Genomic DNA, 25,620 nt, shown 5'->3' with positions numbered 1-25,620 from the left:
GTAGGGTGTGCTAGGGATGCTAATATTTTTCCTAGCTACAATCAATTTCTTACTCTTGAATCTCTAACAAGACATAATAACCTTGAACCAAATATCAGATGGTGACCCCCAAATCAATAAACAAACGAACAAAAATCATCATCGACGCTGCACCGACACCTATTGTTACCTCATCAATGTCTATGTCAATTCAGGTCTCACTCAACCTGTGAGACCCACCTTGGATTCTTTGGTGAAAACACATCGTGTGTCCTTGGAGAGGCCATGATTGATTCTTTTAGAGGTAAGAGTTTAAAGTCTGATGCTTTAAGTTTTGTTCTTGAATGTTTTTCACGGAAGGGTGTTTATGGAAAGTTTAGAGATGTATAGGAAGGTGAGGGGTGAAGGATTTATTGCTTCTGGTTGTGCTTGTAATGCAACTCTTGATGCTTTGCGTAGAGAAAATGAGATTAATTGAGCTTGGTGTTCTTATTGTGCCATGATTACAGATGGGGTTATGCCTGATAAGTTAACTTTTTCGTTGATTGCGCATGCAGATTCTTCGTATAGATATAATGCTGTAGTAAAAGAGGTGATTTTGAAGCTGCGTTTGAGAGGTTAAATCAGATGCGAGAGAGGGAACTTGACCCTGGTTTTGGTACTCATAGCATAATACTTGATGCTGCTTGTAAACATGGGAATGATGAAACTTGAATCTTCCTTAATTTATCAACCTAGCTGATGCTAATATGTCCCTCCATTGATCTTCCCATTGAAGTTCCAATTCCCGTTATGGTGCTCTACTATAATTGCCAATATGAGCATGCTGTTACTCTGCTATAGAGCTGCATAATTGTCTGCTGAGAACATGTTTTACGAGATGTTCGTAGGCAAATTACATGACATTTTTTCCCTCTCTCAAAAAAGTGATGAACTTCAGATGCCTCAAAGGTAGCCAGCCATGTTGCCAGTACCATACGATCGAGCTTCTCGATGGTTTAGTGTAAGAAGAGAGGATTTACAGAAAGGAAGAAGATAGGATTGATGAACTTAACGAGTCGATCGTGCGAGTTTTTTGAAAACAATCTGTTGGCCTTCCTACCCACAGGAACTGAGAAAAGCTTTGAAACCACACCATGATCGAAATGTTGTTGAAGATGTGGTTCAAACCTGATGAACCAACAGCAACGTATGTTTTTTTTTTATTAACATGAATGTCTGTATCAGCTTGTGTGCACCCCGACTAATCCAACGGGCCCTAAAGTTAACAAACATGTAAGTCTCCGGTGGCTCTGAAGTTTGTGAGACTTGAACTGGTGACTTCTAGATAGCAAACTTAGACCTGACCAGTTGAGCTACACACTTCAGGTTGCTATGTATTTTTTAGAGAGGTGGATTGATGCTACAAAATGATATAAATTATATCTTGAAATCTTATTTATGTTCTTTGACATGGTATCAGAGTTTTAATAGTCAAGCAATCACAAGTTCAAATCTCATCATCCTCATTTATTTGATAAAAATCAAGCATAAAATAATATGGATCTATACAAATTTCAAGTTCAAAAAGTTTTCATTTAAAAAAATATATTAAAAAATAATATAAATCATATCTTAAAATCTTATCTAACAACTCAAACTATTAAATTAAACAATCAAACTATTAAATTACATAACTTAAATTATTGAATTAATTCTTTAACAATATCATGCATCTCCCTGGCCAAGTGTATGGAAATTTTCTTCCTCGCATCACTTTAAATATTCAAATTCCATTCCAGTGTATGAGCTATCCCCGCACTCTCAATTAGCAACCTGCAGCAGCGATGAATGTAGCCACCATTTTACATTACAGTTCGTACGTTTTTTAAGTTATTTTTTATTTAAAAATAATAAAATTAATGTTTTTTGAATAATTTTAAATTATTTTAATTTGATATATTTTTTAGATGGAAAACATTTTAAAAATTTATCAACTAAGTAAAATATGTTAGAGTAGGGTTAAAGCTCTTCCTTCCATAATTATATAAAAAAGTATTCTATATTCTTTATGCTTCTTATATCCAATTATTAGGCACTATAAAATAAATTATAGTTTATAATTTGTTGATTCAAAATTTGATTAGGATTTATTTTAAATCTTTTTTCTTATCATAATGATGTAAAAATACTCTTAAATAATAATATTTTTTAAAATATTTCTTAAACAACATTGTTCAAAATTATTTTTTAAAAAAAAATACACAAATCAATATAAAAAAAAGTATAAATGAGCTGATTTATTCATGCAAGTTTAATATTACGAAGCAATATATTTTTTTAAAAAAATTAATTTTTTTATTTGTAATATTAACACATTAAAATTATTAAAAAAATTATTATAAATTAAAATTTTAATTTTTTTTTAATATAAAAACACTTTTAAAAAACTTATGAAAACAATACACACTTTCATACAGTCCAAAGGTGTGCCTAATCAATTCGTTTACTCAAAGGCACCAATAAGAAACAAAGAAGTGACTCACAAATTCACACTTGTCACTTTCTCATTGGCCACTCTACACTCCCTAAAAAAACCCAAACGTCTAAGTCTTCCCTCTCCACCTCGCTCCACTCTCACCCATTCCAGAATGGCGATCTCACGAGCTCTCCTCCTCCCTCTCCTCCTCTTCACAACCTTCCTCTCCGTCTACCTCCACCACTCCACCGCGGACTCCTATTCTGACTCTGACTCCGACTCCGAGACCTCCGACCTAGTCACCGAACTCCTCTACCTCCGATCTCAATCCAAATCCGGCGTCATCCACTTAAACGACCACATAGTCTCCCGTTTCTTAACCTCCACCAAAACCCCTCGCCCTTACACTCTCCTCATCTTCTTCGACGCTAAACACCTCCACTCCAAAACCGAACTCCACCTCCAAGATCTCCACACAGAATTCTCCCTCTTATCCTCATCCTTCATCTCCAACAACGATGCGTCGTCTGCCTCCTCCCTCTTCTTCTGCGACGTCGAATTCAAAGAATCCCAAAACTCATTCGCCCTCTTCGGCGTCAACTCCCTTCCCCACATCCGTCTTGTGGGGCCCAATGTCAAGAATCCGAAGGATTCAGAGCAGATGGACCAAGGTGATTTTTCGCGGATGGCTGAATCAATGGCGGAGTTTGTTGAATCCAGGACAAAACTGACTGTGGGTCCCATTAATCGGCCGCCGATGTTATCCACCAATCAAATCGCTTTCTTGGGAGTGATTTTGTTGATCTGGGCCTTCTTTTTTATCAAGAAACTTCTCACTAAAGACACTTTCTTGCATGATTGGAAAGTTTGGCTGCTCGGCGCAGTGTTTGTTTACTTTTTCAGTGTTTCTGGTGCTATGTTTAATATAATTAGGAAAATGCCGATGTTTTTGGTAGATAGGAATGATCCGAATAAGCTGGTGTTTTTCTATCAAGGGTCTGGAATGCAGTTAGGAGCAGAAGGTTTTGCGGTCGGGTTTCTGTATACGATTGTTGGCTTGTTGTTGGGTGTTGTTACTCATGTTCTTGTGAGAGTGAAGAATAGGACGGCGCAGCGGGTTGTTATGGGTGTTTCGTTGGTTATTTCGTTTTGGGCTGTTAGGAAGGTTGTTCATTTGGATAATTGGAAGACTGGTTATGGTGTTCATGCGTTTTGGCCTACAAGTTGGAATTGAAGAAGTTGTTTTGAGTTTGGAGGGTAAGAGGTTATGAACATTTTGCTGCTTTTGTTGAAGTAAGCTGGTATAAGAATCTGATGTATTAGTGTACCCTTACAAGAATATGAGTACTGATTAATGCTTGTTTTTACGCAATGTAGCTGTTTGCTAAAGGATTTTGTTTAGGGCGATTGGAATTTTAATGAGTTTACCCTTAAAATGATTCTGATATGCTTAGAACTGAACTTGAAATTACAATATAAGTGGCATGAAATTCCAGGATGTTTTTAATTGTGATGGAAATTTTGATTAATATACGTGGTTGTGTAGTTGTTTGAGTAGCTAGCTTATGCTTGCGACAAGTTTCTTACTTTTAGATATAATGGTTATTTTATATTTGCTTGAAAGGAAATGTAGCTATATGCTTAGTAAAATTAATTGTTGTATAATCTTGACTGTAAAAACTAATTAGTTTGTGAATGAATGGCCATTTGTTGTGGGATCCAAATGGCTATGTTAAGGAAATACCTGAAACTTCATTGTAAAAGGTTTTGGGCTATGCAGAGTTGATGTTATAGTTGTTTCCTTTAGTTTTTTAAAGACATGCTCAATTTCTGCTAGTAAGATTGGTGCCTCCCTATTGCATATGCAAGCAAGTACTTGAAAAGGATTTTAGGTGCTAGACGCAACTTACTGGTATTTAGACAATCCATTAGCTGTAAGTTTGGTGCAGCTGTATGATGACAGGGTTTTACTTTGTACAGTTCAACATTTTACAAGTTTCTATCTGGTTTAGGTAAAGAAGCCAGCTTTTGCTGTTGCTTGTCATTAGTTTGTGTTTCTGTTAGTATTATCCATTTAAGAAGCATACGAAGCTCTCTTTTCTTGTTGATAATGAAGTTTTTGGTGGAAGAATAGGTGCTTAGTTCCATGTAGTTTTAGATTTTACATGTCTGTAGATGATGTAATAATGAAGAGAGATGGGGGGGGGGGGGGGTAGGCAAAGACTGTCATGAGAGACCATTCCTAAGGTTGTTGGAAGTGATGACATGGGTTCTGAGGTTGGAGAGCTGTAAAGTATGATTCATATATTAGTTACCTTTGGAAGTGGGTATTGATTAATGTTGATTTTGCACAAAGAAGCTGTCTGCCAAAACAAAATGATGTAATAATTTTGCTAGCTGTTGTAACTTTTATTGGTTTAACTTTAATATGATTGAGAGCATTCTTAGAACTCAACTTGAGAATTACATGGGATAAACGATGACTGCCAAAAACGAAAGACGCTATTCTCACGTGGATGACTAGCAATTTGACATAGGTGTGAAATGTTGTATTCATGGAGAATTCCAGGCACTTCATTGTCAAATATTTTGAGTTGCCCCTATAATTTTGGTTTATGATTAGTTGACATTGAATGATAGTCATTTTCTTTTGTATTTTAAATTGCTCTATGCTTAATTCCTTTAACTATATCTTCAGTGTCCTGTTGCATCATGCATGCACAATCTTGAATTTTAACTTTTGGAGTTAGATGCATTTAGGGACACTAGCTTTGGCTAGTTGATAGTTGACTATAGGATTTGAAGGTTTCTATGCAACTTAAATACATAGCTCTGCTTTAGTTTCTCGAGTGTGGTTTGTCTTTTGGATTTCCTAGAATGGTACATTTGAATATATCTATGCATCTTAGAGATATAAGCCTGTTTTTGTTTCCTGAGCGTGGTCGACAACTTTTGCATTTCCCAGAATGACACATAAGAAGTTTGGGAAATTGAATTCATACTGTACTTTAGAGCTTGGGTGAGATTATGAAGTTTATAAAAAAAAAAAAAAAACTTGTTGCTTAGATTCTCTGGTTCAAACACATCCCGTGTCAATTGTTGGAATAGCCATGCTTGATTCTTCTAGAGGTAAAAGTTTAAAGTCTGATTCTTTAAGTTTTGTTCCTAAATGTTTTTCACACAAAGGTATAAGGGTGAAGAGTAAGGTCAAGCTTGAGTTGGAGAGCTAAAGGGCTATGATGTTATTGTTAAACTAAATTGCTGTTGAAGTGTTGATGTATTAGTTCACCTATAGATGAATATATGTACCGATTAATGTTTTTTTGCACAATATAGCTGTGTGCTAATGGATTTTGTTACAGTGATTGGAATTTTGATTAGCTTATGCTTTAATGGTATTCTGGTATGCTTAGAACTGAAAATGGAGTAGGCTATCTGCATGGGCTAATGGGTGTCAGGGAGTGTTCTATGTGCCTTGAGCTGAAAAAATGGAGTAGGTTATCTGCATGTTTCTCATTCATTCCTGTTGTTCTAACTTTGGGGAAAATTTTTTATCCTCTAAATGATATTGTCAGCTTGCTTTGTTGAAAGGCTTGAATTTGAAATCAAGCTATGTTATTAAGGGTGTTGGATGCATCATTCCTACGTAAATTCTCTTCAATTGAACTGTTTCCAAATTGATGCTAAATATCCATGTTAAATGCGTACATTTGTCTTGGAATAGAATTCATGGAAACCCTTGTTGTCTATTGTTGATTTCTAAAATTACAGATGCTGTTATTTTTGTGTAAGAGTGGTAAATACTTGCCATGGGGCCAAGTGTATTATTCGTTGAAAGAAATTTTTAGCTCTATATGTTTTGGGACTTTGAGTTGTTGAAATTATAGTCGCTTTCTGTTTTCTAAATGACATTTATGCTTAATTCCCAAAAGTATAGCTAAGGCGTCCTATTGGTACATGCGTGTGCAGCTCTTAGATCCAATATTGGGTGTTAAGGGCTGCTTGCTGAGGTTTGGGCGTGCCTGAACTCGTCTCTAGTCTTTGCTGATAGTTTATAATATGATTTAAATTTGTCTATTCCACACTATTAAAAGTTTTCTATTTAACTTATATGCAGAAGCCTGTCTTTGGATCTCAACTGTGGTTTATGTTTGCTCTCTCTACTTTTTGTCTGTAAATAAGGAGCTTGAGAAGTTATAGTTCTTTTGTCGTATCCAGCTTGATTCAGAATAGTTGCTTGATAGTAAGCTGAATAACAGGCTGAGGGAATTTGGGGATTGTATGTGATTTAGGGCCAAAAAGAATGGCTCAGCCGTGTGGCAGGAAAGGCTCATGGTTGAGCAGGTAGTGTACATGTTTCTCATTTGCGTTTTCTGTCCTAGTTTTTGGAGAATTGATATGTCTTCATGCTCATAGTATAGAATTTTTCATTTCATTCTTTGGAAGTCAACTTTCTACTCAAGCCTGTGGCTGCTGATCGCACCTGGTCACTGGACTAGAAGTTGCTGTTGACTTCTTGTGGTCAAAACTATTGGGATACTGTGTATCCTTTGTCTCTGATAATATAAAGCTTGAACTGTGAACTTAATGAATCAAGTTGGAAAACCATGCTTTCAAATGTTACCATCTCTTTTTGAGTTCCTTGAAAACTTTTGGATTCCTTGAATTCTTATGTTCTCTCAGGTGTTCCTCTCGATTTTATTTCTCAATGATTCTCTTCAGAGCATGTTGTTTTAGTTGACAAGTATGATGTGATTAGAGAATGTTTGCTTTAGATGAAGCAGAAAGAAAAAAGCGATTTGTGCCTTTTATGCTCAAAACTGTAAATTACTCAGGGGTTATAGCTATTGTAGCTTTGGAATGCAAATACAAGTGGAGAGAGGATCCGTATGATCTTCTCACTTGTCAAGTTCTTTCCCCATGCCTAGAAAGCCATGGTGCCAGTATGTGATGAATGCTAACACAGCTCAAAACCCTTACCCTGATGCTTCCTCTGAGCTGCTAAAATCTAGTTCGATACTTGGCCCTTTTTCATCAGAGGCCAACTGGGCTTTCGAAACTTTTCACGCATAGAAATGTATATTTTTCTTCCAGAACCTATAAGTTGTGTTAGTTTGAACCCAATTTAAGCTTGATTGCAGAGAATGATTGGAAACCTAAAAGCCAACAAGCACACATTTGAAAAGAAGGAAGAGGTCCTACTATATGACATAAAAGGGTAATTTGGACGGCAGAAAAGCTTGAAAGTTATTGTGGATGCCAAGCATTACTTGCTCCAACATCGATCCTTTTCTCCATTTCAAACCCCATGCAACTTTGCGTAGGAATACAGCGGTTCAGATTCGTGGTTCAGATTGTTTCCAATTACCATAATACCCTCCTTTTCGCTGAATCAGATGCCATAACAAGGGTGTAATAGTCTTCTGGTGTCTATTTACGAGACAAAGCAATATCAACTTCTCTCTCTTTTCCCCCTTTTAAGGCCAAAGCTCTTCGCAGCATATTCGTTTGCTTATATAAATGGCATGGCCTGTTGGTGGCGGAGAAGGGAATCACTTCAATACGGAGATGGAGAGGTGCCATGTGCAAGAACAGGTTGAAGTGGTGGGGAAGGCATTTGTGGATCATTACTACAACCTTTTCGACAATGATCGATCCTCTCTTGCTTCTCTTTACCAGCCTACCTCCATGCTGACATTTGAGGGTCAGAAGATAGTTGGCGTTGAGGATATCTCCTGTAAGCTAAACAACTTGCCATTTGGTAACTGCAAACATATAATTAGCACCATTGATTCACAGCCCTCAGCTCATGGAGGGGGCATCGTCGTGTTTGTCAGTGGCAGCCTCCAGTTGCCTGGAGAGGAGCATCACCTGAGATTTAGCCAGGTATGAACATTAGTAGAATACATGCAAAAGAACTTGGAGAATATTGAGATTAAACTCAAATTTCTTTAATGTTGTTGCAGATGTTTCACTTGATTCCAACACAAGATGGATGCTTCTTCGTGCAAAATGACTTTTTCCGGCTAAATTATGGTTGATTTTTTTCACTTTTCTGTTCACATGTTGCACTTGTAACCTTAATATTGATTGATGGAATAATATTTTGTATCTTAACTTGATGGTTCAAGTGATTAATTACTATAATGTACCTTCGAATTAACTTATAAATCAATCAAGATATACATTAATAGGGACAAAATCCCCTTTTCAAATGATTTTATAGATATAAAAATGAATTAAAACAAAAAAAAATGAATTATTACGGTAGATCTAATGGTTGAAATCAGGATGTTGTTAGCTATTGTATCATGGTTCTGAATCTTCTGATAGAATTTTATTTTATTTTTATTTTATTTTATTTAATTAAGTTTGGGTTTGCTTCTGATAGAAATTTATTGTTTCTCATTAATCATGATACAAAAAATTCAAACCTTATTAATTAAGAATTAAGTTATTGGGCTACAAGCCACGACCAAGTCCAGTTCATTGCTCAATTGCTTACCTATGGCTAAGCTCCCCTCCACCTTTTGAATTCCAGGATAATGAAAGAAGCCCATTTTCTTTCAACAAAGCGGATTGGCCTAGTAGGAGAAACAAGCCCCAAATCCAATGACATTACAGAGACTAATCACTCAGCCTAAAAGGAGGGTGAAAAAAAAAAAAACACCCGAGAGAAAGCTAAAACCATAGTTTTTAAAACTTACTGTGGGTCGATCCGGGGAAAGTATTGTGTCATGGATTAGATAGATTAGATGAGAAATAAACTATCTTGAATTAATTTAACTTTTTATATTTTATAAAAAAAATAAAAATAATATCATTTTAAATTTTTTAAAAAAAATTAATAAATTTAGATTAAATTTTTTATTAAATCATATTCGTTCAACTCCCATCTTATCTTATCTTGCTGAAACTCGATTCATGTTTTATATGAGATGTTCGTAGTTTTTTTGTGAAATTTTTTTCAACCTTATCCTTTTAAATCTTATCAATCACATTGCAAGCTCTCCTTGCGATGTTTTATATTGATTTTTGTTTCTTAGTTAAATTTTGTTCCTATGTAGAATTTGCAATGTTATTTTGTTGGAAAAGACCATGAACAATGGATATTACGCAATCGGTGATGCCGCATGCCCCTATTCTTGCCCTTCTTCTGTCACTTGTGAAAATATCATTTCAATGACTTGATTAATTCTCTTTAAATCATATCATAATTGTCACCAAGTTATTGATTTTTTTTTCTTAAATAAAGTTGATTTTTTTTTGTTTTCTTGCCCACAATCTTGCTTAGAGATTATGATTAATTATATCAACCAAATCATACCAAATCTGATTCAGATCAATTAGATTTTATTTAATAAATATCTTATCGATTTTAATTATAAACTTAACCCGAGTTAAGTTTCGAGTTCTAAATTTCTTGGATTAACTCGTTGTTAAACCAGGCTTAGTCATGCTGGATCTAAAGCATGTGGAAATGATGATTTGCGCCAAAAGAAGAACGTCCTCTGAATATATATAATCACGTGTTCTCATAAAATATAGATTACATGAAAACTGAAGTGGGTTTTGTTTAGTCTTTATTATAAATTATAATTTTTTTCCCTAGATCTAATAATTCAAAACAACCAAAGATTCTTTATAAAAAGAAGACTTTGTCGGCTGTAACACGTGAAAAAACAACAAAAGAAAACACAACTATAATCATGGATATAACTTAATTGATCAGGTTTTAAATTTATTTTTTAGATGTTACTAGTTTGAATCTCACAAATCTCAGAATTACTGAAAACTTATATAATCATTAACTTTAGAGCTCGTGAAATTAGTCAAGATACGTTTAAGCTAATCCGAACACCCATATTAATAATAATAAAAAAAAATTAACAGAACTGTTGTTAAATGAGAGCCGTCGCTTATTTAAAACTATATGTAAACAAGGGCTTAAGGATGTTAAAGCAAACAATTAAAAAAGGGACAAGAAAAATATTAATTTTTTTCTTCTTTTGATCATAATAAGCTAAAATGGAAGCCTTTATCTTGATGTAGCTATTTTAGTTCTATACCGTCGTCCTACCATGGTTCTAAATCGTTAATACCATAATTCTTAATAAAAATAAAACAAAAACATCATAGAGTTAGTATTATGGTTCAAAAGGTTTTATTTCTTTTCATGAATTTTTGGTTAAGATTTTGGAACCAACACTCAAAATTTTTTATTAATACTTATTTGAATGCACTATCAATGTGAATGTGAAAGATATATATGTATACCTTCAAAATTATTCAAATAAAAGACTTAATTTTGATTGATGCTCACTCAAGAATACACTAATAATTGAATAAAAAAAAGTATTCTTAAAAATAATTTTTTAGCATTATAATTAACTATATAATCCAAAAATAGAACAATTACCTTTAGCTCTATATTCATAATTATTAAACTCAGTTTATTTAATCAACTTGGTGATTATTTGATCCAAGACTTGATTTACCCATTAACTCACAAGTTAACTAGCGTAACCTATGACTCGGGCTCATCATATATAACACCTTGTAAATTTTTAATGATATAAATCTTTCATTAGCCTTGAATTTAAGAAAAACTAAGTAAATCTAGACAAAGATTTCTTTATATTTAAAACATCTCAATCCTATTATATTTTTAAAAATCTTTCAAGAAATTGATCTAATCATCTCGAATCACAATCATATCAACCATAACATTAAAATTATAGAGTAATACAAAATAAACATGCATACATTTATGTTTACATAAATATTCTAAAAAGTTCAATAGAAAACATGAGTTTTTTTTTTAATTTAAATAAAGTTTTACTTAATTAAAGATATGCCAATATCAATTATTGAACATCATTAACCTTTAATTTTTAGATAATTAATTTTTTACTGTACCGACACCAATATTATTAGATTCTGAGTGTCTGTTTGGTATTGTAGCTGCTTTTGTGGATGTGGTTTTAAAAAAATAGTTTAATAAAATATGTTTTTTGTGAGGTTCGTTTTAAAGTTTGATGTGCTTGGTTAAAACTGCGGTTGAAATTGTGATTGAAAAAAAACAGTTTCTTGTATTTGGTTAATATGTTTTTTGTATGAGGTTTGATTATAAAATTACCTAAAAGAACATGCATCTATATATATATAATGACAAAACATTGTTGTTTTATAATTATGATTACATAACGAAATGAATAATCCATGTACATTAATAAAAGTTTTTCATTGTCCCATCAAACTATTTGAAAAAAAAACATAATAAAAATTATATTAACTAAAATAAAAACCAAAATTAGAATAAAAAAATAAATCAATAATAGTTCAGGCAACGCAAGCAAATGTAAAATATATATATATATATATATATATATAAAAAACGAGTTTGAGGGGCAAAATAAGAAATTTGATCCTAAAGGTATTTAAGTATTTTTAATGTTCATGTAAAAAGAAAATTACAACATAACCCCTGCATAAAAAGTTTTTTTTTAAGAGGTTATTTTAGTAATACCATTATTAAAAAAAAAAAACATACGATAGTTAAGATAACGCAAGCAAATGCAAAAATTATATATAAAAAAAACAAACGAGTTTGAGGGGCAAAATAAGAAATTTCATCCTAAAGGTATTCAAGTATTTTTAATGTTCATGTAAAAAAAAATTACAACACAGCCCCTGCACAAATTTTTTTTTTTTAAGAGGTTATTTTAGTAATACCATTATTAAAAAAAAAAGTAAAACAAAAACATTTGTGCCCAAGTGATCTTTTAAAAGATATTTATGTTCCTGTTAAAAAATAAAAACACGTGGGGGTGTTTGGCTCTACTGCTACGTCTGCGATTGGAATAAAAAATTGTTTTAAAGTGTTTGGTTTATACTAATATTTTTTTTTCTCTTGGATTCCACTCCAAAACTGAGGACCAACCTCAGTTTGTAAAAAGCAATTTACAATTGCTTTTCGTTGCTGTGTTCTCCTCTCTCTCGTCAACACTGCATAATTTTAATTAATATTGCAAAACTTTCCCTTTGTTCCCAAATTACTGCCATTGATCTCGACTCTCATTTTCTAACGAGTGGAGCAGCAGCAGCAGCATGGGCACTGAATGTGCCTCCTTCCTTTTGTCGTTCTTTCCCTTTTCTTTTTCTTTTTCTTTTTCTTTTTCTTTTTCTCCACAGCCATGCATGGAGATTGCAACCTCTCCTCCCTCACCTGTTTCTACTTTCCAGGAGACCATTGTTCTTGGCAGTTCTCCAAGGGATTAAAGAAGCTCCAAGAAGAATAATAATCAATGTCATGTTTTACAGTGTCGACAGCTCATTAAAATTAAAATTAAAATAAATTTAAAAACATGTGGGAAAAAAACTGTGTATTCTTTTTCTTTTCTTTTTCATTTTGCGCCTCTCGACGTAAAATTGTGCCTTGACTATAACCTGAAACAGCTAATTAATCACGTTTGTGTTAATGCTGATATTAACGTGATGTCATTGATATCATCATCAACCTCTACTGTAACAAATTATTTTTCTGTTTAACTCCATAACAATGACTAATTTTCTTGACTAAAGAATTTATTACAACACTACTCATCAGTATCTTACAACCTTTGATCTGATGTTCATACGGGGTTTTACACGCCAGGTCTTATGTCTTTGTATTCTAGTCAACGAAGAGGGGCAAGGAGTGGTTGGAATGCCATTAATGAGCTAGCTTTATCTCAGTATTAAATTATAAAGATAAGCAATTATATCGCAACTTTCTTTATCCTCCGGCTGCTACAAATTCAGATTTTGTTGAAACTTGAATAAGAAACTTGGAAACTCCTAAGCAAGTGGATGAAGAAAACGATGATCCTGCACAAAAACAATATTTTCCGCAAAGTATTTTAAAGTTGAAAACTGAGGTAGGTTTCGGCACTATCTTCATAACTTTGTTGGCTGTCTTATCTTTTCAACAAATTGCAATCAATATGTGATAACAATTAAATAATCAAAAGTTTCCAAGTAGAGTACATAAGTCTCAGGCAGCCTCTAGAATTTTAAAGATTACTCATTTTATTGTTTTTAAATTGTTTTTTATTTAAAAATATATTAAGTTATATTTTTTAAAAAATTATTTTTAACATTAGTATATTAAAACAATCTAAAACTATAAAAAACTAATTTAAAATAAAAAAATAAAACACTTTCAAGAAACAAAATCATATATATTCTAGGAAAATATTGCGTAGAAAAGGTAAGGTAATCGTGTCGCACGTTGAAAAAGATTAAAGAATTCCATCATTTTATCCACTATGGGCTAATTATGACAAGTCCATGAAATGAATGAAACAACTTTCGTATATATAATAATAATTAATGTTTTAGCCAGTGCCATGATTGCCTCCATATTCATAAGAAAATACCCACTTCCCTCTTTGTGATTCCACGTGAATGGCTAGAAACATGTGAGGTGTATGGCTAATCCCTCGAAGATAAATAAATAAATAATTAGTAAAATAAGAAGGGTTGATCTGATCTATTAAAGGAATATATTCCTCCCATGGCTTTTACAATTTAAACAAAATCAAACCATGAAAATTACAGTTTAAAACCATACTAATTAATTAAATTATTATAGATATTTTTCTTTGAATGTAGATATAGTCTCAATGTTTAAAAAGCTTGGAAAATGTTATCTAAAGGTGTGAAATAGTCTCAATGTGTGCTCGTAGTTTTCGTGGTTTAAGAAAATTGATGGTTTCAAATTTAAACCAGTCAATATTCCACCACTGCAACTCTTTAAGAATGCAACGACTAATCACATGGAATGATAGCGATATTTACCAACTACAGAAAACGAAAAATAATCCTAGATGCTTCCTGTCGTCTATGAATATACTATATTATTTTACGGTTTTTATTCTTCTTAATTATATATATATATATATATATATATATATATATATATATAGAATGATAGCATATTTTTTATACTATTTAAATAAAAAAAATTAGAATTGGAACAGATTGAAATAGAGTGAGATATATATGAATATAGTTTTGATTCTGAGATATGATGAGAGTTTTTTTAAATAGATATATGGTATGATGTGGATGTGTCAATGCATTTTTATAACTTATCCTAAAAACACACACATGTGACTTTTAGGTGTCGACAACTTCGATTTTAATACATTTTGAACATAAACTAACTAAAGAGACAATTTTCTTATTGTCTATTTGCTTTGTCGTATCTTAATTCATGGAGCACTATAAATACATGAGAGGATAAGTCCATGGAAAAAGCAAACACTGCTACCATGGCAACAATGAATACTCCTCTATTAGCCACCCCCAAAACCTCTCGTCGCAAAACTATATGTCTAGTTCTCTCCATGGTTGCAATCTTAAGCTCAACCACACTAGTTACCATGCGCTATTACACAAAAACTGACCCCTCTTCCCCTCCTGGCCTATTGCAAAACTTATGTGACCATGCATATGACCAAGAATCATGCCTAGCCGTGGTCTCACAAATAGCTTCAAACACATCCACTAAAATGAGCCAAGTCGGTCTACTTCAGCTCTTGTTAGGAAAATCCACACCCCACATACAAAATACTATTGAAAAGGCCAAGGTTATTCACAGTCGGATCAATGATGCTAGAGAACAAGCGGCCCTAGGAGATTGTGTGGAGCTGATGGAGATCTCCAAGTACAGAATCAAGGACACAATAGTTGCTCTTGAAAGAGTTACATCCAAATCCCATGCAAATGCTCTTACGTGGCTTAGCAGTGTCCTCACCAACCATGATACATGCTTAGATGGGCTAAATGGTCCAGCCAGGTCCACAATGGAGCCAGACCTCAATGACCTGATATTGAGAGCGAGAACTTCTCTAGCCATACTAGCTGCAATTTCACCCTCGAAAGAAAATAATGACATCTTTTCATTGAAAGAAGATTTTCCATCATGGCTACCTAGTATGGATAGAAAGCTTCTAGTTGCTCTGCCAAAGGACATCAACGCTGATGTTACAGTGGCTAAAGATGGGAGTGGTAAGTACAAGACTGTGAAAGAGGCTGTGGCATCAGCACCAGATAATGGCAAGACCAGGTATGTTATTTATGTGAAGAAGGGGACATATAAGGAGAATGTTGAAGTGGGAAAGAAAAAGAAGAACGTGATGCTTGTTGGTGATGGCATGGATTCCACTATCATTACTGGTAGTTTGAATGTTGTTGATGGGTCTACAACATTCAACTCTGCCACTGTAGGTAAAGATCTTCCTCCTCTTTCCTTTTCTTTATTTCTTCTACAAATCAAATCCAGCCCTTTTCTTATCATAAAATCAATGTCGATGGTTTTCTTTTTCCAATTATTATCTCATTTCATTTAGGAGTCCAACTAGGTAGATCAGAGAGCACATTCGAACACGCCACCATATAGAAAAGACAAACAAAGGGAAAATTGAAATATATCCTAAAGTTTGCCCTCTTTTGTTATGAAGGACAACAAGCCGGCTAATATAAATCAGTGAATGAGATTTCTTCAATGATTTGAAGTAATTACTTTTGGAGTGAATTCATTACTATATTATTTGGAGTAGATTTACTCATTTTGATGGAATTGAATATTTATTTTAATATAATAATGATTTAGATAAATATTTTAAAAAATCACAATAAACATGATTTATTTGGATTAAAATTGTCCGATTGGATGATAATATTTACATTATAATTCATTATTATATTAAATATTTATAATTTATATTATAATAGATTTGATTTTTCAATAGGTTTCAATATTTTTTATTGTATTATTTGTGTCACTTTCTAGGTGTTTGTTTTTGTGTTATAATTTACTTTTTAAAGTAATTTTTAATTTGATTTTCATCTAAAAAAGTATATGATGTATTTTTAGGTGATTTTGATATATTAATTTAAAAAATAATTTTTTAAATAATATATATTTTTAATTAAAAAATACTTTTAAAAAATATTTCACAATCCAATATCTCACATCTAAACGAGGAAAAAAACATTTGATTCCATTAGCAAGCTTAGAATAATCCCAAATCACAAGCATGATTACGAATTAAAAGGCTTGTACCTTTCATAATTAGTTTCTTACAAATTAAATACTCGCCCACATTATACGTCAAACCAACCAAGTTTTATGATCTATGAATGCAGCTGCTGTTGGTGATGGATTCATAGCCCAGGACATTTGGTTCCAAAACACCGCTGGCCCAGAGAAGCATCAAGCGGTGGCCCTCCGCGTCGGAGCTGATCAATCAGTGATTAACCGATGCCGCATTGATGCCTATCAAGACACCCTCTATACCCACAGCCTCCGGCAATTCTACAGAGATAGCTATATTACTGGCACAGTGGACTTCATCTTCGGCAATGCTGCTGTGGTGCTCCAAAACTGCAAGCTTGTACCACGAAAGCCCATGAGTGGACAAAAGAACATGGTAACAGCCCAAGGAAGAACTGACCCAAACCAAAACACTGGGACATCAATCCAGAAATGTGACATTATAGCAAGCTCTGATCTTACGCCTGTTAAGAGCTCATTCAAATCATTCTTGGGCCGTCCATGGAAGGAGTACTCAAGGACTGTTGTAATGCAGTCCAATATTGGTGACCTTATTGATCCAGCTGGGTGGTCAGCGTGGGATGGGGAGTTTGCCCTAAAGACTTTGTATTATGGTGAGTATTTGAACCAGGGAGCAGGTGCTGGTACTAGTAAAAGAGTGAATTGGGCAGGTTATCATGTCATTACTAGTGCTAATGAGGCCAAGAAATTCACGGTGGCTGAGTTGATACAAGGAGGGGTTTGGTTGAAGTCTACTGGAGTTTCTTATACAGAAGGGCTGTGATGATAGACCGGGGTCAATGTCTTCTCAAAATAAGTGAAATGTCGTGGCTTTTTTTTTTTCCTTCTCTTTTTTCCCTTTTAGAACCATTTCGGTCGGTAGAAATGGGCTCAACTTTTTTTGTTCTTTTGACTAGAAATAATGGGTTTTGAGTTATTAATAAGAGCTTTCTTCATTTCGTTTAAGCAATTCTCTCCCTGTGTGTATTATGATAGGGGGAAAAATGCGTAATATCGATGCTTTAAGTATTTGATGATGTGATAATTACTAATTTCGGAGCATTTCGAAATATATATATATTAAAATATAAATTAATTTGAAATTATACATTTCAAATTTTAAACACAAGTAAGAAAGTGAGAATTGAACCGATATGACTCAATCGATTCGATGGATCCAAAAATAATCTGAACAACTGGTAAAAATATAATTTGACTATAAAAAAAATAAAGACAACATTTTTTTTTAAAAAAAATATTGAAACGATTGGATCGACCTGAGTCTACTTAGGTTAGTCTTTCAAATCTGTGATCTAGATCATGAGACCATGATAACCCCAAATAAATCAAATCAAAACAAATTATAAAACTCAATTCTTAATAATCTCATTGTTAAATCATGAAATTAAAAAAAAAATCAATCTAAAAGAAGAACACAATAAAATGACATTTCTGAAAGAAATTACAAATTTAGAAAAAATTACAAAAATATCATTAATGAGTCCAATATTTACTTTTGTATTTTTATTCAATCATCGACAGTCTCGCAAGGCTTTTCTAAATTTTAATTGCCTTAAAATTTTAACTAGAAATATAATAGTATGCCAAAAAATTCCTCGTAAAATTTCAGCCTGATCTAATAATCAAATTAAAAATATGATTAATATCATAAAATTAAACAATATTATTTAAAAAAACACTATTTGACTAGAACGAAACCAAAATGTTTTGAATGGAATTGGGCAGAACTTTTAAAATGGATCGAGATTCTGAACGAGAAGAAATTTATTTTGTTTTCTAAACTGGAATAAGATATACAATCATTCTGGATAGAATATAATAAAATTAATAACCATGCGTATCAGTGGCTCGAATCTCCACTTTGGTGAAAGAAAAATGTTTTGAATATATTTTTTCTTTTCTATTTCTTTTTTTAATAGTTAAACAAGAAGATTTTTTCTCTCTTTTATAGATACAAATGACTAAATGAAAAAATTGAAAAACAAAATCTCCATAAGAAAAGTTAGTTCACAAGTATTATCTAACACTAATACAAAAGTAAATATAAATATCTCAAGTTTCTATTGAATTAACTCTATGTGTAGTCATAGTTTATATCGTTTGAAAAATAATCCCATTACAAAGTGGCAGTATGAGTAAAAAGCTATGTGTGATTTCTTATTGTCAACAATCCCAGATTAGAAAATGAGCATTTAAAATTGTTATTAAAAAAAATATATTATTTTTGTATGTATTTTTAAGCTTGATAACAAGTTTATCAAGCACATTAAAAACTTGACCCAAATAAATTGGTTTATTGGATCTGCATACCAAAACAAGTTTATCAAGCATATTGAGTATGAAAATTTAAGAGTTAAGTCAAATAAATGTAAGTTTGTAGGTTATCCGACAAAACTATTAGATAATTTATATCATCTCATTGAGCAAGTGTTTTTATCTTAAAACATGCTATTTTTATAGAGAAAAAATTTGTTCTTGTAAGGAACAATGAAAGGAAAATAAAACTTGAAAAAGTTTAAGAACCACGAACTAACATCTAAATGAAACTTGAGCCCAAAGCTATAACATTGGATGTTCATCTTGAAGCTCAAAAAATATAAGAACTTTGTAGATCTAGTAGGACATGTCATGCACAAATTAGATATAGACTCACTATGAAAGCTAAAAATGATAGTTGTTCATATTTGATGAGCTTACCAATTACATGGAACTAATATTTGATATTGATTTTAAATAATGACTTGAAACCATGAAATATAAAATGGGTTCCATGTACACCAACTAGATATAAACCTTGGTTGGTCCACATAAATGGATAATACCCATTGAATATAAGTGAATCTTAAAAAAAAAGACTTGTATAAAACGAAACACTCTAAATGCGATTTACGAATGGATGATCACTTACAAGAGTCAATTCATATAGTAGAACCAGCTATCATTCATTTATATATATTTGGATTGAGAACAATTGTATCTTGATTGTCCATTAAATCATTTTTCATCTGCATCTAAAAAAAAAATAAAAATAAAAATAAAAGCAAATCATTGACTTCCTATTAATAGAAAATACTATTCGTTCTAGTTCATCCCTCCCATCGTTTGTTACGATTTTAAAATCTAGTAGAATTCTACTCTCCTGCACTTCAATTATCAGATGTAAAAGAAATCCCAACATATAATGTTCCCTCGAAAATAGGAAATGCATGTATATATATCATACACATTGTGAACCTGATTTTTCTCCTAATAATTTGAAGGGAAACATGAACTACAAAACAATTTTCTTTGAAACATGATTTTAGAACTAAGAAAAATAGAAGCCATTGAAAATTAATTTTTATTTCATGAAAATAAACAAAGCCTTGACTACTCTTGATCTTGCTCCTTCATCACCACGACAAGTACTCTAATCATCCCCGAACTGGTAATATATTACAACTCATAAATTTCTATCCAAATCACATTTAAGAGAGTGTTAAATATCAACTTGACTAAAAAAATTTCATGATACAATAGTTGAAAAAGAATTGCTAGATTAATTATTAATAAAAATAATTGATAAATTAATTAATTATTGATAAAAATATCCATAAATTTATATCCAAATCACATTGAAAAATAATTGATATCAAATTGATTTTTAAGATTATGTTTCCTTCAATGAAACAGCTGCCACTCAAACGTGGCTCCGACCATCGACAAATACTTGGCATATCATCAAAACACCTAAATCTTTTGTGGGATTATCCATGTGGGGGGCACGAAAGACAGTTATGTAGATACATTCCCGTTATGTACTTATACCTAATAAAATGAATCATATTCTAATATTTGACTTCTTATAGTGTCACATAGACGTTTTATATCCTTGTTTTCTTAAGCAAAATTTTTAGATAATGAAAAGATTTAGAACTTATTTAGTATTATTTAGTATTGTAGTTGTTTTTCAAAATGCTTTTTACTTGAAAATATATATTTTTTATTTTTTTTTAAAATTTATTTTTCACTTTAACATATCAAAATTAATAATTTGAAAACATGAAAAAAAATTGAACCAAAGAAAAATAATATATAAAAATCTTAATTTTTTTCAAAATTTATTTTAAAATACAAAAACAAACAAAAAATTAAAAAATAAAATATTAGTCTTACGTAAAGAACTTTATGGCTCCTAGTAAAGCATGATGCGGTATGATGCAATGTATACGATTATAAATTTAAAAGTGTTCGGTCAATTAATATACATTATAATTTAAAAAAAAAAATTAAAAAATTTTAATTAAAAAAATATAATTTATATTTTTAAAAAAATTATTTTTTATAATTATAACTATAAAAATTTCGTATATGAGATCGTGAGAGTTTCCCATATCGAAGAATCAAAATGATTATAGGAATATAAATTAATATAATGAGAAAAAAAATGAAGGGGCCAAGAAGTTAGGTAAGTGGTTTTAGGAAGTAAATGAAAATTCAAAGGAGACAAGCAAATGCAAGCTAGCTATTTTGTTATTAAAATATTAGGCTTAACACATCAACAAATTTGTAGGATTTGGTAGGGTAGCAATGATTTCACCTGTTGCCATATTTATGATATACAGATAAAAATAAGTTGAACAACAACCATATTATATTACACTATATATTAAAAAAGATTAACCGCTATTTATTTGTTGAAAAGTAGTTTTTTTAAGTGCTTTTTGTAGAAAATAAATTCTTGAAAAGTAAATTATTTTTTGATTTTTTATAATGTCATGAAAAATAAGTTGGAAAATACTTTATAGTGTTTGGTTATGTCGTAGAACATAAGTTGAAAAATAACTTATTAATGTTTTATTTTTTTCAAGTTTATTAAAATAATGAGGAACAAATCTTACAAATTAAAAAGTTAAATGAGAATGAAATTGAAAAAAAAATCTAATTTCATAAATTATCTCAAATAAAATAAATAACAATCAAAATAATTAAGATCAAATTTAACAGATAAACAAGTTAAAAGATGATGAAATTAAAATAATAATAATAACAATTTCATAAATTATTTCAAATTAAATAAATAACAATCAAAAGAATGAGGACCAAATTTGATAAATAAAAAGTTTCAATTAAAAAATGATAAGAGAAAAGCAAATAACAATTATAAAAATAAAAACTAAAGTTAATATAAAAATCAAATTAAACCAAATTCTAAGGGATAAAATTGAAAAAAAAAATTCAAAACAAAATATATAGCAATCAAAAGTTTGAGGATCAAATTTGATATAATCAATAAATAATATGATATTTTTAAAATTTTCACAACTTCTGGAAATGGGTTAGTCAAGTTAACCCGAGTTGACTCAATTTTTTTTCCTTATTTTTGCTATAACTTTATTTTTTTTTAATTTCATCATTTTACATTAAATCATTTTCCCGTGAACTTTGTTATTTTTTCACTTCTCTTTCTGTTTAATTATTTCAAGAGCAGGTTGGTCAAGCAATCTTGGGTTAGCTTGCAATTTCCTTCGCAATGGTTTTTTATTTAACTTGGGTTTTGTTTTTTTAGGTTCTTCTTTTGGAACTCTTTTTTTTTTTACCCAGATCTAATGTCCTGGGTGGTGGGTTAGTCGAGTTAACCCAGGTTGACTTATATTTTTTTTCCTCGATTTGTTTATGATTTTTTTTTTCAATTTTATCATTCTGCATTAAATTATTTATCATTGAGTTTTGTTATTTTTTCACTTTTCTTTATATTTGATTATTTTGAGAGTGGATTGGTAAAGTTGGCTCGGGGTTTTTTTTTATGTTTTTTTTTTATCAAACTTTGGTTTTTCTTACTAGGTCCTTCTTTTGAAAAATTTTTTTATCTCGTTCTCATATCGTAGGTTGTGAGTTCATCAAGTTACCATGAGTTTACTTGAGTTTTCTTCTTCGATGTTATATTTTTTATTTTGTTTTTGTTTTCATCTTTGACATTAAGTTATTAGGCTTTAAACTTTACAATTTCATTTTATTTTTTTTATGCTAGTTCTTTCGGTCTTATATCTCAAGTAATATTTCAGTTAATTTAACCTGAGCTGTTTTAAATTAACATAGTCCGAATATTATTTTTTTTGTGTTTGAAAAAATTTTGTCTAAACCAAGGCATAGCACATGATCCCTATCTAATAATAATAATAATAATAATAATAATAATAATAAGTACATGTGAAGATTGGCTGGCTTCTTTAAGAGCCAGAGTTGGGACATAGTTGGCTGCGGAAATGACTAGAATTTATGAAATTCTTATGGAGACATTTTTCAAGGATTTGATAATGGATATGGTGATACAATGTTGTGTTCCTGTGTTTTGCAGTTCAATTTATTTTTAAAAATATTTTTTATTTTAAAATATATCAAGTTTATTTCTTTATATGTTTTTTTTATTAATTTTGATGTGCTATTATTAAAAATACAAAAAATTAAAAACATTTTTAATTTAAAATATTTTTACAAAAACACCATTATATGCATTATTATCATGCACACACTAATTACAAGGGAGAGGTAAATTTAACTTGTGAAGTTATTTTATAGTGGGCAATTGGTGGGTGTCACGTCAGGTCAATTAATTTATCATCGACTTATGCTCACATTTGGAATGGGAAAATGATACAAAGAGATGAGAAGTACAATTTAGTGATGTATCTCACATATAGAATTATGTACTAGCCTCCATACCGCATTTCGCCACAGTATTAGACACTTTTTTGAAAAAAAAAATGTTTAGTTATGAAAATAGTAAAAAATATATATAAGAAACCGTTTTATTTTATGATAAAAATGTAAAAATATTAATCACGGAAACATTTTTTAAACTTGTAGTTCATGAAATATATAACTTGATTAAAAATATATTATAAAGCTTTTAAAATACATATATTAGCTTTTTTAAACTCGTGACACGAGTTATTAAACTTGAAGCATCTAATTTAGAAAAATCACGAAATCTAATTAAAAAATTTAAATATTAAAAGTTAAAATTGAAGAAAAAATTATAATTATAGAAAAGAATTTTAAAAAATAGTAATTCAAATTATGATAATTAAGATTATCATAACTACTATTATTAATAGGTAGTATCATCATTATTACTATAATTATAATTATCATTATCATTAATATTACCATGATTATTATTACAATGGTTATTGTTACTATTATTATTATTATTATTATTGAAAAAATAAAAACCTTAAACTTGATTTGAAGGATAAAATTGAAAACTATAAAAACTTTAACAAAATGACCAAGAAAAATAATAAGAAATCAAAAGAAAAGGGACCAAATTGAAATCACTATTATCATTGAAAAAAAAAATCATAAACTTGATTTGAATCAAATTGCAAGCCATAAAAACTTTGATAAAATAGCAAAGAAAACAAATTTAGAAATTAAAAGTAAAAAAAAACCAAATTGAAATACCTTATATATACAAATTAAGAATCAAGAGTTAAATTAAAAACAAATAAAATATCAACAAAAGGGAAAATAACTAAAAAATAGCAATCAAAACTCAAGGGTTTGGATTTGAAATTAAAAAAGAGAGGACCATAGTGTATTTACAGGGTTAGAAGAGAAAAATGAAGGAAGGAAAAACAGAAAAGGTTGTTGGCGATACAGTGATCATATTTAAATCACATGCACTATTTATAATAAAAGAGAAGACAATGGCATGAGAGGGCAAACGACCATTTTTTACAACCAAAAATAGCCACACGTGCTGTCCAAAACATGCAGTGGTTTCAATACGCTAGCGTGTGCTCTGCACTTGCTAGTAGTTTTTTTAATAATAAATTATTATTTTAATAGTAAATTATGTAACTACTCTCAACCAAACTTACAATTAATAAAAAAAGAGGTTAAAAGACCAAAATACATCTGACAACAATGAATTAAATTCCTTGCATCTAAGAATATATGTGTAATTTTATTTGTGTATAAAAAAAAATACTTAAATACCTTACTCAACAACTTAATTGTTTTTACTTCTGGGGGTATTTTGATTATTTTATTGTTTATGAAAACATTGAATGAACAAAAATATCTCAAACAAATTAATAATAACTTATAAATTATATGAAAATACTAAAATGTCCCTATCCAAAAACATTTATTTTTTGATAGGAATGACAAAATGGTTACCATACTATAGTGGTGAATAGAAAAATATGAGGGTTCAATGAATCTTCTATACCTTTTAATATATTTGCTATTTGCTTGTGTGTTTTTATACTAATAATTTTTTTTCCGATTATTAATGACATTCTTTTTAACCTTACGATTAATTGTCATTTCCAAATTAGGTTTTGGTTTTTTCTTCTTCTTTCGTCTCTCAGTTAGATCAAATATGTTTCATTTGCGACAAAAAAAAAAAAACCTCATAAATCCATAATTCATGTAGATCAGATTCATATAATAATTTTCAAGATAACTATCATAATTATTTTATATAAAAAATTTGTAACCAAAAACTCATTTGTATATCTATAAAATCTACTAAAACAATTTTCATACAAACAAAACCCCCCAAAAATGTCTCTCATATAACGTTGTAAATCCATTTGATTTTTTTTCTATAATTAAAAATTTTTATTTTGAAGTGTTATAAATCTTTTAAAAAATCATCAATCTGGATAGAAATTATTTTACAAGGTTTTATGTTCAGTATTATATTTGAAAACCATATTGAAAATTAAAATACATCCATTATATGCGCAATTACATTAGATATATATATATATATATTGGCCGTTTCAAAAACCATTTTCAACAAACACTTTTTTCCTGGTTATATACATGTAGTTACAGTCTTCAATTTTTTTTTTTATTCTTATAATAGAAAATCCAAATAATTTAATGATGTCAAGTGAAAATGAGATATGTGGAGTTAGAGAGATACATTGTATCAAGATTTTCTCTATTAGGCAAATCCTTCTAGATCATGACAGATAACTTTTGGAAGATAAAATTCAATTTACGAGGCAGGGTTTCTCTTTTACAAGTCAACACTGCAAAAACATAAATTACTCTCTTT

The 25,620-nt window shown here is 30.6% G+C and overlaps 3 protein-coding genes across 3 annotated transcripts; all 3 read left to right on the top strand.

Annotated features, from left to right (window-relative positions):
• Positions 1–2,531: 2,531 nt before the first annotated feature.
• LOC7485433 (probable dolichyl-diphosphooligosaccharide--protein glycosyltransferase subunit 3B) lies at positions 2,532–3,944 on the top strand. Its single transcript, XM_002317174.4, has one exon. It carries the CDS (start codon positions 2,610–2,612, stop codon positions 3,669–3,671), a length of 1,062 nt encoding a protein of 353 aa, XP_002317210.2. The 5' UTR covers positions 2,532–2,609; the 3' UTR covers positions 3,672–3,944.
• Positions 3,945–7,932: 3,988 nt separating this feature from the next.
• Positions 7,933–8,559, top strand: LOC7485432 (nuclear transport factor 2B). The gene is made up of 2 exons (XM_002317173.4): positions 7,933–8,323; positions 8,404–8,559. Exons 1-2 carry the CDS (start codon positions 7,958–7,960, stop codon positions 8,476–8,478), a joined length of 441 nt encoding a protein of 146 aa, XP_002317209.4. The 5' UTR covers positions 7,933–7,957; the 3' UTR covers positions 8,479–8,559.
• Positions 8,560–14,648: 6,089 nt separating this feature from the next.
• On the top strand, positions 14,649–17,507 carry LOC7485431 (pectinesterase). Its single transcript, XM_002317172.4, has 2 exons — positions 14,649–15,712; positions 16,634–17,507. Exons 1-2 carry the CDS (start codon positions 14,731–14,733, stop codon positions 17,323–17,325), a joined length of 1,674 nt encoding a protein of 557 aa, XP_002317208.3. The 5' UTR covers positions 14,649–14,730; the 3' UTR covers positions 17,326–17,507.
• Positions 17,508–25,620: the final 8,113 nt, after the last annotated feature.

Source organism: Populus trichocarpa, chromosome 11 (genome assembly GCF_000002775.5).
Source record: "Populus trichocarpa isolate Nisqually-1 chromosome 11, P.trichocarpa_v4.1, whole genome shotgun sequence".
Taxonomy (NCBI): domain Eukaryota; kingdom Viridiplantae; phylum Streptophyta; class Magnoliopsida; order Malpighiales; family Salicaceae; genus Populus; species Populus trichocarpa.
Note: the sequence above shows the minus strand (reverse complement) of the source record. Positions and strands in the feature narration are given on the sequence as shown.

What these genes read in the sequence shown, in the direction of transcription:
- LOC7485433 (XM_002317174.4), top strand. Translation starts at nt 2,610, where the DNA reads ATGGCGATCTCACGAGCTCTCCTCCTCCCTCTCCTCCTCTTCACAACC.
- LOC7485432 (XM_002317173.4), top strand. Translation starts at nt 7,958, where the DNA reads ATGGCATGGCCTGTTGGTGGCGGAGAAGGGAATCACTTCAATACGGAG. An exon ending in ATCACCTGAGATTTAGCCAG is followed by an intron (nt 8,324 to 8,403) that starts GTATGAACATTA and finishes ATGTTGTTGCAG; the next exon opens with ATGTTTCACTTGATTCCAAC.
- LOC7485431 (XM_002317172.4), top strand. Translation starts at nt 14,731, where the DNA reads ATGGAAAAAGCAAACACTGCTACCATGGCAACAATGAATACTCCTCTA. An exon ending in ATTCAACTCTGCCACTGTAG is followed by an intron (nt 15,713 to 16,633) that starts GTAAAGATCTTC and finishes CTATGAATGCAG; the next exon opens with CTGCTGTTGGTGATGGATTC.